Here is a 14,447-nt window from a genome sequence, read left to right as displayed (position 1 = left end):
GAGTGTAATAAGCAGGACAGTATGCAACCAGCCAGGCATTAATGCAAAATATACCCCTTCACCCTTCCACGGTAAGGTCTGGGTTTTTTCTGCAATAACTTGATGGATAAACATTATCTGTTACTTTTTATAGCATAAATGATAGTGGTAGCTGTTTTCAGTTATGTGTCATAACATGCAATTACAATAATTACCAGTTCATGGTACATTCCAGAATTGTAATATCTGGAAATTAGTAAGTAACTAAATAATGATAGAGAAAGTAGGCAACGATTAGCAATAATGAAAATAATACAATCAATAATAATAATATTAATAATACTAATACTAATAATAAATTAACAACTTTTAAGATGTAAGAAATTCAAATCTGTTTGCTTGAGCTATCTTTGAACAGCAGGGAATAACTCTAGACAATTGTGCATGTGTATGTAAAGGCAGGGTTTTACATGTACACACACACAAAATCTCATACTCGTCCAGCCCTTGCTGCTTTTTATTGGACAGATATAAAATTAACAGCAGTCAAGAGCTGAGATGGTGAGTCAGTGCGCCTCAAACACACATTTACAATCGCAGGTCAGCTGTATGCTCCAATAAAACTTTACAGGCCAGCTTAAAGAAGCGCTGCCACTTTACAAGAAACAAACTTTCCTAATTAATCATCAAATTAATAACCTCAGGTCATTTACCACCACACCAGCCGGGTGCAAATTCCTATTAAAAGCAAAACCTGCAACAGCGGCCTAATGGCCATTGACATAAATCAATGAAAAGCTGCAGTGAAATTTTCCCTCGCTGAGCTGACTAATAGAAGAACTGTAAAAAGCACAATGCACGCCCAAGGAGAAGTGACCTAGCTGTGGCGTTAAACTTTTATACTGCCCTACTGCGCTTAGTTTAAAACCACATCAAATAGTGAAAATGGGCAAAAAAACAAAAGGGAGGCAGGTGAGATGACGGCCAGAACAGCTTAAAGGCCTGTGAGCGTTCAGCCCAGGTGGGGGCACTTTCAAATGCACAAATGTGTGTGTTTTAAGGCCCAATTATGTGTTGGACACAAGGAACAGTGTGTTAACAGTTCGGCTGACAAGCTTCTGTCTGACCCGGGTGGAACACAGGTGGCAAAAAAACTGCAATGTAAAACTCCTCGCCAGGCTTGCTCTCTAAAAGATTAATGACATAAAGGATTTGTCCCATCAGTCTTCAAAAGGCGAGTAAAGGTATGCGTTGAATTCTTGATCCCGGCCTATTTATAGCAGGAGTGATAGAAGAAGAGTTGGGGACATTTGTGAAGCCGTCATCATAGCTGGAATTCTTCCTCGGAGCTGATGAAAGAGCAGGAAAGAGGGGACATTGGGCTGCACGGGGGGTGATGGAGCTGCCGTTCGCTGCCAGGATGGGCAGCTGGCTCGCGTCTACAAAGGAAACTGTGGTGGCCATTTTTAGAAGTCTCTTTGAAAAAGCAAAACAAGCCCAAACAGTAAAGAATGAAGAAAAGGCTGGAAAAAAAAGAGGGTCGTCTTGAAGAGCCAGAATAAGCCTTTTGCGCAGACAGAAAGAAAGAAGGTAAACAGAGAGAGCCTGTTTCAGGGACTAATGGGCTTTCATTTCGGGCCGTGTGTTACCAACAGTATGGATTAGAGCTCGGTTTCAGAGATTACCTAAAGGGGGTTTTCTCACTCTAAAGACCCTCAAAGGATAGGCTGTGTTGTGTTGTATAAGGCTGAGGGATATACGTCGACTTGCGTGTGTATTAAATGACGGTCAGTGATCCCCTCTGTGTCTTACAGGTATTCTTATACGTGTGTTTGTGTGTGCTAAGGTGTTGACCTTCCATTAATTAAAAGCGGCCGGCTGAACTCTAGGGACAGAGCAGCTAAACAGCACAAGTCACAGTGCTAATATCAGGCAATTAAACAGGGAGGCATGTGAGTATATGAAACATAGAGAGAAGCAATTAACACGCTCGCGAAACACTACGGAAGCCACTCTGGAAATCGCAGGGCAGTGATCAAGCTGCTTCATATTATAGCTTGGTGTATTTAATAAAAATAGCCAGACTCTATTTATACACTGGGATGGAAACGTTAAAGACATTAAAGATAACAAATAAATACAGTGATTTAAACATTAATATTGAACATTGACTGGCTATGTGTAAATATTTTTATGTGTTTTATCAAAGCTGCAATGGAGTTGAGCTACTGATGTTCTTGTGAAATATAATTGCATTTCAAAATGTTTTAAAAATGTAATTTATTCATGTGATTCAATGCTGAGTTTTCAGCAAGCCATTACTCCAGTCTTTAGTGTTATGTTGAATCATGTACGTTTTGATGAATCATGATTTATGTCAGAACTGTGAAATAGGATTGTCTGATAATTAGAAAGTTCAAAGAGCAGCCTTTATTTAAAATTAAAATCTTGTGTAGCATAGTGCTTATTTTTATGTATCTTTGCTAGATAGAAGTATTTGTTCAAAATATTCATCAAAATATCAATAATCATTTTAGTAGTAAAAAAACTATAAATAGATATCTATTGTAATATACTGATCTTTACTATGTAATTTTGATGTATCTTTGCGGTGGCTCAGTGGTTAGCACTGTCACGTCATGACAAGAAGGTTCTCCCTGTGGGTTTCCTCCGGGTGCTCCGGCTTGCCCCTCAGTCCAAAGACATGTGCTATTGGCGAACTGAATAAACTAAATTTGCCATGGTGTATGTGTGTGTGGAGAGTGTGTATGGGTGTTTTCCAGCACTAGGTTGCAGCTGGAAGAGCATCTGCTGTGTAAAACATTTGCTGGATAAGTTGGTGGTTCATTCCGCTGTGGCAACCCCCTTATAAAGGGACTAGGCTAAAGAAAAATGAATGAATGAATAAATGGTAAAAACTGAAATAGAAGTGCAAATAGATACTATAAGAAACATACTAGAATGATCTTTACTCTGTAATTTTTATGCATCTTTGCTAAAATATTTTGAATGTTTTAAAATATTTATAATTATTTAAATGATAAAAATGTAATAATGCTATACATGTTTGTTTTTTATTCCCATAAGTTTATTATATTTGTTTCATGTTGCTTGTTGTTTACTATTCACTGTATTCACTCTCGTTATTTCATGCACTGCCGTGAAGCTGTTATGTATCTGTCTTCATGATGCTGTGAATCTTCTATATATTATCTTCTATATAATAGTATATGCTGAATTGCTAATATTAAATTACTAATTCAGCAGAAAATGGCCACTTGATTTACTGGACTTGATTTATTTACTGTTAAAACAGATGTAGATTGTTCTGTAAAGGCATTTTGTTTATTGTATTTTTAATATAATTATTTTGAATACCAGAAGAGTTATTTTGTAAAAAAAAAAAAAATATATATATATATATATATATATATATATATATACTTTCTTTCTTTCTTTCTTTATTTATTTCTTTATTTATTTATTGTTTCTTTCTTTCTTTCTTTCATTTGTTGTTAGTAATGTTAATTATTGTTTCTTTCTGCAAGATGAAGATAGCTAGTCCAAATCAGGCTAGTCTCAAAAACTGTACCATTTCAGTCAGACTAAAACGTTTGACGGATATTGAGAAGAAAAGTTATTGTTAATCTGACTAAAATCAAACTAAAATCAAACATTTATAGTGTGTGTACATTTATAGTATATGTACTGTCAGATTGGATTGTGGACTTATGCAGAGTTCTACAAGCACGCCAGAAAAGTTCAGGGACTTGTTTAACTAGCTGGCACTGTATACTGTATCATACAATAAGCATGAAATTACCATTGCTCACTCGTGTACAGCGACTCAGAAACACTATTGTCTTTGTTCTGTTCTTCTTCTTGACAGTATGAACACACTTGTGTTGAGAGATAAAAGCAGAAGTCAGTCATACACAGAGAGACACCTGTGCCAATTCAACAGCACTAACAGCCTATGAAATCCCATTTTCCACTCTGAAGTAACTGGATGTGTGTGTGTGTGTGTGTTGCTGTGTATGTGAGTTTGGCCTCTTTCTGAGAATGTCCACTTGTATTAATACAGTTCTACATCCAGATAGTGTTTGTCAGAGCACAGGTCTGCACAAGACATGTGGCTTTCTCACAATTCTTACTTTCTTTTCTTGCAATTATTTAATTCTATATAATTTATTTATTTATCTATTTTTTTTCTAGTGATTTTGATTTACCAACATATAAGCCAATTCTGCTTGTTGCAAGTTTATAAAGTGGCAATGTGATATACAGTTGAAGTCAGAATTATTAAACCCCTTGAATTATTAGCCCCGTTTATTTTGTCCCCAATTTCTGTTTAACAGAGATTTTTTTTCAACATTATAGTTTCTATTAATTTCTAATAATTTCATTATTCATTATAATAATAATTATTAATTTCTAAGTTTAATAATTTCTAATCACTGATGTATTTTTTCTTTGCCATGATGATAGTAAATACTGTTTTACTAGATACTTTATAATATCTAATTTTATCAGAAATACTGTGAAATTTTCCTTGCTCTGTTAGACATCATTATATTAAAAAAATAATAATAATTCAAAAGTGGGCTAATAATTCTGACTTCAACTATATAAACAGCAAGATACAAATCTGTATTATTATTATTATTATTATTATTATTATTATTATTATTATTAATTTTTTATCTAATTAAATACTTAGTTATCACAATTCTGTTTATATCTTACATTTCAGAATTACTGTAATTGCGAGTTTAATACTTGAAACTGTAAGATACTCATAAGTATAAAAAAGTTACAAAATTGCTTTAAATTTATATTATTCCAATTGTGTAAACAAGCCTTCCAAATATATTGACCTACTTTGTCCCTTTTTAGATATATTTTATCTTGTATTTTATGTATTTTTTTAGACTAATATGCTTATCATTTTGTTGTATATTTTCTGGACAGCACTTCTGTGTTTGTAAAGTGCTCAATACATACAGTTTGACATGACTTGACTTGATAATAAACGTTATAAAGAGTATAACATATCCAGATATTTTTATCTCTCTCTCTCTTCTCTTATTTTTTTTTCCTTTAGCTCGCGTCTGCCACCCTGTAATTTGCTGATTTGCACGCATGTCAAAAACTAGACCATCGAGAATAGCGAGAACAAAGAAACAGACAGAATGAGAAAAAGACATAAACTAAAACAGAGGAAAGGATGAGAGGACGAGAAATCTTATTTGAATGAGAATGCAGGCATTATCCTGTCTATTGTTTCAATGTGCATATTTGTTCACAATAACTTCGAGATGCTCATGACTTTCCCTCACACACATCCGCTCTTTTTCCTCTCGCTGTCGACAAAGTCTGGTGTGTGTGAGTATGTTTGGTCTGTACTGACAGCAGTGTGTGTGCCATCCATCTTGCGGGCCACAGTCGGGGCAGTTGAACAGCTCTATCTGCTATGGGTGGAGTTTTGGGATAAGGGTGATTAGCTGTGGCTCACACATTCATCCAGCCCATTATCAACACTTCACTACTGTGATCTGTCTTTCTCTCTCAGCCCTGTAGTCCACGAATGCTTCCTACACTTCAGAGAGACAGAAAGAGGTAATTAATGTATTAGCTTGAACCCACTGAGAGATAGGCTCAATCTCAATGTTACAGAAGAAGAGGGTCTAACACAAGCGACTCCTTGTGAATCTTTATAGGAAGTGGTCAGGCTTCTAGCTACTTGCTAGTGGGACAACATGTTGTCAGGAGGAAGGTGTGTTGTTGGGTGTTGAGCAGCACCTTTGGCCACTGTATTATTTACAGTTGTATGTAGTCCACAGCCACATCACCCTGCAGCCCAAGACTGGTTACTCACTGAAGCTAAGCAGGGCTGAGCCTGGTCAGTACCTGGATGGGGGACCACATGGGAAAGGTTGCTGTTGGAAGTGTTGTTATTGATGCCACCAGGGATGCTCAACCTGTGCTATGTGTGAATTCTAATGCCCCACTATAGTAAAGGGGACACCATACTGTTAGTGAGCGCTGTCTTTCGGATGAAACTGAGGTCCTGACTCTCTGCGGTCATAAAAAAATTCTCATGTCACTTCTCGTAAAAGAGTAAGGATATAACCCTGGTGTCCTGGCCAAATTTTCTAGATGGCCCTTAACCTTCATGGCCTCCCAGTCATCCCAACCCACCGAATTGGCTCTATCACTGTCTCTCCAGTCTACTAACTACTGGTGTGTGGTGAGCGCACTGGGGCCATTGACCTGTGGCTGCCGTTGCATCATCTAAGTAGATGGTACACAGCCACATCACCCTGCAGCCCAAGACCGGTTACTCACTGAAGCTAAGCAGGGCTGAGCCTGGTCAGTACCTGGATGGGAGACCACTAGGGAACACTAGGTTGCTGTTGGAAGTGGTGTTAGTGAGGCCAGCAGGGGGCGCTCAACCTGTGGTCTGTGTGAGTCCTAATGCCCCAGTAAAAGTGAAGGGGACACTATACTGTCAGTGGGCGCCGTCTTTCGGATGAGACGTTAAACCGAGGTCCTGACTCTCTGCGGTCATTAAAAAAATCCCATGGCACTTCTCGTGAAAGAGCAGGGGTGTAACCCCGGTGTCCTGGCCAAAGTCCCTCTATCGGCCCTTACGATCATGACCTCCCAATCATCCCCTTACACCGAATTGGCTCGATCACTGTCTCTCCACTCCACCTATAGCTGGTGTGTGGTGAGCGCACTGGCGCCGTTGTCCTGTGGCTGCCGTCGCATCATCCAAGTGGATGCTGCACACTGGTGGTAGTGTGGAGAGACCCCCCTCATGATTGTAAAGCGCTTTGGGTGTATGGCCATACACAATAAATGCGCTATATAAATACACATTACATTACATTACATTACATTGTGGTGGTTTTATATAACTTTAAAAACCATTTTGAGAACTACAATGGATAAATATTTATTATTATTTTGAAAAAAAAATCTGAGCTTCTTATTGTTTGTGTGGTGCAAAATGCTCCCTCTCCCATTTTTAATAGCTTGATGGTAGTTTTACAGTTGTAGCTTTTCTGTCATCTATTTTTTAACACCCACACTCTGAAGTGGTCATTTTAAAGCCAAAGCCCCTAAAATTCAGCGTTGATCAACAGGTACAGTCTGGTGACTTTATTTGACCTACAACTGAAGTCAGAATAATTAGCCCCCTGAATTTTTAGCCCCTCTGTTTATTTTTTCCCCTAATTTCTGTTTAACGTAGAGAAGATTTCTTCAACACATTTCTAAACATAATAGTTTTAACAACTCATTTCTAATAACTGATTTAATTTATCTTTACCATGATGACAGTAAATAATATTGTACTAGATATTTTAAGACACTTCTATACAGCTTAAAGTGACATTTAAAGTTAATTAAGTTAGACAGGTTAGGGTAATTAGGTAATTGAATAACTTGTATTGTATAATGATGGTTTGTTCTGTAGACTTTCGGAAAAATATTTAGCTTAAAAGGGGCTAATAATTTTGACCTTAAAATGTTATTTTTTTAATTAAAAAACACTTTTATTTAAGCCAAAATAAGACAAATAAGACATTCTCCAGAAGAAAAAAACATTATCAGACACATTGTGAAAATTTCCAGTGTATTCAAACATAATTTGGAAAATATTTATAAAAGAAGGAAAAATCAACAGGGGGCTAATAATTCTGACTTCAACTGTAAGTGTTTCCCAGTTGATGACCAGGAAAGAAATAAAAAAGGAACAGTAGCCTAACCATAACAACAAGCATACAAGCAATGCAATAAAAATATAGTTTAGAAAAAAAATACATTTTAAGGAATGGAGTTTAGTTAACAAAAAATAAATAAATAAATAAATAATAAATACAACCACACAATCACCATCATACAACCACCACACAAACAATAAGTAGCTCAGATTTTTTTTCTTTTAAATGATATAATAAATAATTACCCATTGTTGATCTCATAATGTTTATTAAAGTTCTGCAAAATGGTAATCAAGCTAATACCATTTTATTCCATGCTTGGACAATAAAATATAAAAGTCCCTGCCTTTTAATTTTGGAGTATACCTTTTAAAAAGATATTATATTCTAGAAAGTCCATGCCAAGCGGGAACCCTGTAAAATAGAAAAGGCACATAATCATACACAGTGATGAAAATAAGATGATGCTTATTTTATTTGAATTTTTAATAATTAAATGAAGTTTTAATGAACATAAAATTGTGATTAGCCAAAACTGGAACAAAAGTAATTGATTCATGAAACCAAAGACTGTTAAACAGACCCAAAACGATTTCAAAGTCAGGGGCAAATATCAGAATGTCTAGCCGAGGAAAAACTGCTCTCACCGGACACATGAGTAATGAGCACCTATCACCCCCTGGAGGTCACAAATCTCCACTATCGGCAAAGCACAGTTAAAATTACACACAATCTTTATAAATAAACCACAGATTTGAGTTTTGAAGAGCTACATTCTCGCATGAAAAAATTGGAATTGAGCACTTAAAACATTGTAATATCAAGTTTACATACGCAGAGGTCAAGAATCTGGTGAATAAGCAGAACAAAAGAAATTCAAGACAAATGTCAAGTGTCTCTCTTCTGTCATTAGCTCAACTTCTCAGTAGTAGAGTTAAAAATGTCATTCTGTGATACAGTCGATGTGTGAGATAAGAAAAAAATATTTATCAATGAATACATTAATGGGTAAATTAGTCTACATCTGTCCCTGACTACTTCTAATCCAAAACTCTGTCCAGCTTTCCCCTTCAGGGTCATGATGTCCTCCCACAGGAACAGCAGCTTTGATGCATCCTTTCTCTCTTTTGCTTTTTCAATCTCCCCATTGCTATCCATCACAGATCTCTTGTTTACAATAGTAAGAGCTAATACACATGAGAGACGCACACAGTCAAAAGCTTCACATCACCGTTTTCCTTGTAAAAAAAAAAAAAAATTACCTTCGGTCATCAAATCTAAATTTAACATCCAGTATGGCTATTGTTTGCAGAGGTGAATGAGACTATCATCATTTAGCTGAATGGTGTAACTGTGTCGCAGTGACAATGAGAGGAAGTCATTCGTCAGGACTTTGGCGGACGGTGGAATACAGTAATACACATTAATTCACTGATTTAGCAAGCATCTGGATACAGTAGTCACCTATTGTAAATGTAAAAAAAAAAAAAAAAAAAGCAAACATAAATCATAACTTCCAAAAACAAATCACTGCTCATTTTCACGTATTGGAGGTGTATGAGATTATGCAACTGACATACTATTTATCAAGCATTAGGAAACACGTGTTGTAGTTTTTACAGCTTTTTTCAGTCACTAACAAATGCTTACCCATACTTCAGATACTTTTCTAAACTCTTAACAAAGACTCACACCTACAAAACACAACTGGCCAAACAGATAATTTTCTTCTCAAAAATACGTTATCGCCTCACAGCAAGATGGTCGCTGATGGTCGCTGGTTCGAGCCTCGGCTGGGTCAGTTGGCATTTCTGTGCGGAGTTTGCATTTTTTCCCCGTGTTCATGTGGGTTTCGTCCTCCGGTTTCTCCCACAAGTCCAAAGACATGCTCTATAGGTGAACTGGGTAAGCTAAATTGTCCATAGTGTATGTATGCTAAATTTAGGGTAAGGTAAATAGAATGTAGTGTATGTGTGTGAATGGGAGTGTATACGTGTTGCATACGTGTTTCCCAGTGATGGGTTGTAGATGGAAGGGCATCCGCAGAGTAAAACATAATTGGCAGTTCATTCTGCTGTGGCGACTCCAGATTAATAAAGGGACTAAGCCGAAAAGAAAATGAATGAATGAAAAATACATCATGTTAAATACAGTATATACTAACTCTTCATTTCAAAATAGAGCACATCTTTTTCTGTACACACTAACTATACCAAAAACACTGGAAATCTGACTTAAAATGAAACTATTTTGCCAAGGAATAACACTTGTTTTCACTTCACAAGGAACACGCAGTCATTCAAAGTACACCAGGTTTAAAAATACTGGCTATTGTTGACAAATTTTTATTTTTTAGTTTTTTGCAAAACATGCAATCCACCGTTTTGACACTGAATTTCTTGGTTGGCAACTGTATGCCCACATGTACAGTAATGTTCACATTCAAAAGCATTCCAGCAAAAAGAAAAGTTTTTTTTTTTCCTTTACTGTTTACTACAGGAGGTACAGTAGAAGCTGTAGTATGATAGACTAGAAACACTTTTACAGTATTGCTTACAGTGTCTTTTTTAGAAAGCTATATGTTCATGCATATGTTGCCCTAAAATAACAACCGCTTTTTGTTTAATTTTATTATTAATTGTATTAATATTTTTTTTCATTCACTTCTTTTTAAAAATGTTATTATTTATTTATTTTTTATATGTTCTGAGCTATGGAGTAACATAGAAATTACCAAAAAAATCCCTTATATGTAAAAATTTTGACTCTAATCTGTCAAAAAAAAAAAAGATTTTTGTGCAAGAAATTATGCAAAATAGCACATATTTAAATTTCTTTTTACGCCTGCAGTTTAATATGACACTAACATGAAAAAAAGAACAAAAATGACACACAGCTTATCACCCTTCACAAATCTCTCATTTAAAGTAATATTTTCTATTGGATGCTTTACAATATTATATTTGTGAAAATACATTAGTTTAGTCAGTACTGAAGCCAAACCTGGAGATAATCTAACCAAATAACGTACAATAATGGTTCAAAAATTAGTAGCTAAAATGCATGTTTGGTAAAAATATTAAATAAAATTTTCAAAAATAGCAAAAAACAAGAGAAACAAAAAATACATACAATTTTGTTGAAATGTTGTAGGTTGTAATTTTTTTTATTGCAATAAATTGCATGAATTTAATTGTATTATCTTTTAATTTTTGCATATGTTTGGGGATTAAATATTATTGTAATAAATATTTCTGTTTAATAAATCTATTTTGTTCAAGTGCAACAATATATTACCCATATTTACTGAAAAATTGCTAAATATATTCATTTTCAAAATGGCGTGTACTCATATATGCTGAGCACTGTACGTGGAGACTTGTAAATAATTGTGTCCTTGTGTCCACTTTGTTTCCATCATACACATTTCTGTCGCCTCCTGCCCTAAAACCTAAAATAAGCTCCGAAAATGCAAAGCACTTTAATCACGCTGTACAAGGCTGCTGGGTTAGCTTGATAAATGAAGCCATTGTCCCGTGATTATCGCAGTTATTCACAGCACACGCACAACAGGGGAATCTTGCATTTGTTGCATTACATGGAAGGAGTCGCTGCTGCGCTCCTCACATGTTTCTCTGTCACAGCAGATTATAGCACTGTGGTAGACATTTATAAATATGAGGTAATCTGGCGTTCTGCGTTAGCTGCTATTATGCCATCATTATTTCAGTGGTGGCTGGAGCTCACACATGATTCATTGAAAGAATAGTGTAAAGAATTGCTCTCATTCTGTAAAGACATGCTTAAAGTATGAATTAATCACTCGCACAGTAAGTGTGAAATCGGTCTGTATTACACTTCACCAGCACTGGCACTGAACGAGGGCTGCTTTGGACATTATCTTTACTTAAGTGCACAGATTTGTGGGGGGGGGGGAAACGTATCAAAATGATGGTTCACCCAAAGATGAACTCATTTGCTCACCCTCATGTCATTTCAAATCTTTATGACTTTCTTTCATCTGGAACACGAAGAAAGATTTTTTTGAAAAGGGTTCAATGTATTTCTTCTTCTTCTTCTTTTTCTTCTTCTTCTTTATGCAATAGACTGGAAAAGAGAATTTTGTTTTGGACCTCAGTGTTCTTCAAAATACCCTTGTTTGTTTTCCACAGATACAAAGCCATACTGAGTTGGAACAACAGGAGGGTGAGTAATAAATGATAACAATTTATGCAAATGTTTTTATGTTTTTATTTTGATGGTTCCCTTTATGCCAAGTTCAGACTACAGAATAGTTTTGTTTATATTTATGTTCACTGTCAGTTATGAGATTATAATTCTTGTCATAATTTGGACAAGAAATATACAAGACTACACATTGCTTCTAGTCATTGCCTGTTGCCATTAACAACATGCATGATGTCATTGAAAAGGCGGAACTAACAACTGAATTCAGTAAACAAGAAAATAAATGAACAATGGCTACTGAAACAGTATGCAACTGGCTTTTCAGAAAACAACAGCGAAAGAAAGAAAGAAAGAAAGAAAGAAAGAAAGAAAGAAAGAAAGAAAGAAAGAAAGAAAGAAAGAAAGAAAGAAAGAAAGAAAGAAAGAAAGAAAGAAAGAAAGAAAGAAAGAAAGAAAGAAAGTGATTGTTTAAAGGATCTTTTGCTTTGGACAAACCTTTTTTTTTCAGTTCCTAAAATTATTGGTGAAAATACTCACATTTTAGTTTGTTCACTAAACAGGAGACAGGAACAATATTTGTTCGATCTGTGCTTTTTTGGGAAACTAAAAACTAGAAAATAAGCTACTTTTTGGGGATCTGAGCCTGCTGTTCAGTTCCTATGTTGTTCAGTTCCTATAGTCTATAAATATTTTGTGACAAAGCCACTATAATTTCTTCATTCATCACCAACAGCTCTCTTTTTTCACCATGTTTTAAAGCTGTGTTTAAAAGAACTTGCTTCTGTTGGTCAACATCAGAGACATGACAATCTGGCTGTGGAGGATCAAAAAAATTTAACTTACTAGTCTTTCTGTCTTATCGATCAAATTAGCATGTTCATACTGCAAGAAAATAGAAATAGTTTTAGTTACAGTAACACATTTCACATTAAATCAGCTTCTACTTCATAGCTTGGTCTAATCTTGCAAAAGCTACCAGTGACTGGAGACTCCCTCTGAATCCTTAAAAAATTATTTTCAATTTGCAATCTACACTTTTCTAGGTTTTAAACGTGCCTTATTTTCAGGTAATGTGCTTGAAACTGCTAGCAAATGTAATTGGGTTGCTTTCACAAAAGAAATCTCTGGAACACAACCTGCCATTTTTTATCTGCCCTTTTAAATTAAAACAAAAAAATACATTTAAGATGAAAGATGACACATATAGAGTACAATAACACATATAACATATCTGACATAATGTGATGAAGTATGTATACTGTATGTAAATATGGAATTTTTGGAACACACTTGCTAAGGACTAGAAAAGTTTAAAATTCCACCTGAACAGTGCTTACATTTGATATTGGAAAAGCTGTAAGAACCCTTTAGTAAGAGTTCCTATTACTTAAATGACTTCTTACAAATCCCCACTGGTTGAATGTAGTGTGAATCCAGCATTAATCATTCTGTTGACGATTTGCTCCTACCTGTCTGCTTAAGATAACTTTGAATAACCTTTAAAGTGCAACTTATTCTACTAACCCCAGCTCTAAACTTGGCCTAAAATGAAGATAGCTAACATAAATTCAAAGTTACCTTTAACTGTCAGAATATCTAAAGGAGACCAAAAACTTTAAATGTGCTTCCATGTATCAATGTGTGAACTAACCTTTAGTCAGTTGTTTGCTTTTGTTCTTCATACACATTTAGCTATGCTAAACGTCTTTGCAGGACGATATTATTGAGGATCCATCCCATGACCTCTGAGCATGTCAAAGTAATGCTGTGTGAGTGATGAATGGCTCTGATGCTCATGTGGTGATGTCAGACGCTGTGGTCCGGCTGTGTGGCATTAAGAGGTTTATTTTGTTATCACCAGCATAGAGACATACAGCCCCAAGCGCATACACACAGACAGCCACTCAGTGTGTTGTACTTCTCAGAAATAACAAATAGCAGTTGCGATAACTCTACACACGGTTGCTTACAATATTAAACATTACACAATGATGTTTTGTAGTTACAGACTAAACATATTTCACATTTCTTTATATGTATAGGATGATATTGGATTTTGTTCACAGTTCATTTATGACTACTTTTAAATTTCAATTATGCAAATATCATGTCTATCAGTTTGTCTTGCTGTACATGATACAGCTTTATGCCTAAATTAACTGTTAGCATATAATGGATTAAATTATTGAAATAGTCTGTGACCGTATCATTAATATATATATATATATATATATATATATATATATATATATATATACATATATATATATATATATATATATATATATATATATATATATATATATATATATATATATATATATATATATATATATATATATATTATTACACTATTTCTTTTACATATTCTTTCTTTTTGAAGGATTCCTATAGATCAGAACTATTTATTGACTTTTGTTTTTAATCACATACATTATTCAAACAAAAATAAACTATATATATAATTGATTGGAGGAGTACATTCATCTCAGTATAGATTATTAAAAGATGCTAGTATTCATAAAGTTTTATTTAATGATAATATTTGAT

The 14,447-nt window shown here is 34.9% G+C and overlaps 1 protein-coding gene across 7 annotated transcripts in view; it reads left to right on the top strand.

The window, feature by feature from the left end:
- The window catches only part of LOC147836041 (uncharacterized), a 305,239-nt gene that overhangs the window by 214,813 nt on the left and 75,979 nt on the right, over window positions 1-14,447 (top strand). For all 7 annotated transcript variants that reach the window (XR_015495895.1, XM_087261523.1, XM_087261522.1 and 4 more), the window contains one exon: window positions 11,882-11,915. Coding sequence is in view for 6 of the 7 variants with exons in the window: in XM_087261523.1 (XP_087117649.1) it covers window positions 11,882-11,915 (34 nt within the window). In the remaining variant the exon portion in view is untranslated. The remainder of the gene's footprint in view (window positions 1-11,881; window positions 11,916-14,447) is intronic.

The sequence above is a fragment of the Danio rerio genome, chromosome 7, assembly GCF_052040795.2.
Source record: "Danio rerio strain M-AB ecotype USA chromosome 7, GRCz13ab, whole genome shotgun sequence".
In the NCBI taxonomy this organism is placed as follows: domain Eukaryota; kingdom Metazoa; phylum Chordata; class Actinopteri; order Cypriniformes; family Danionidae; genus Danio; species Danio rerio.
This window is presented reverse-complemented; position numbering and strand designations above follow the sequence as displayed.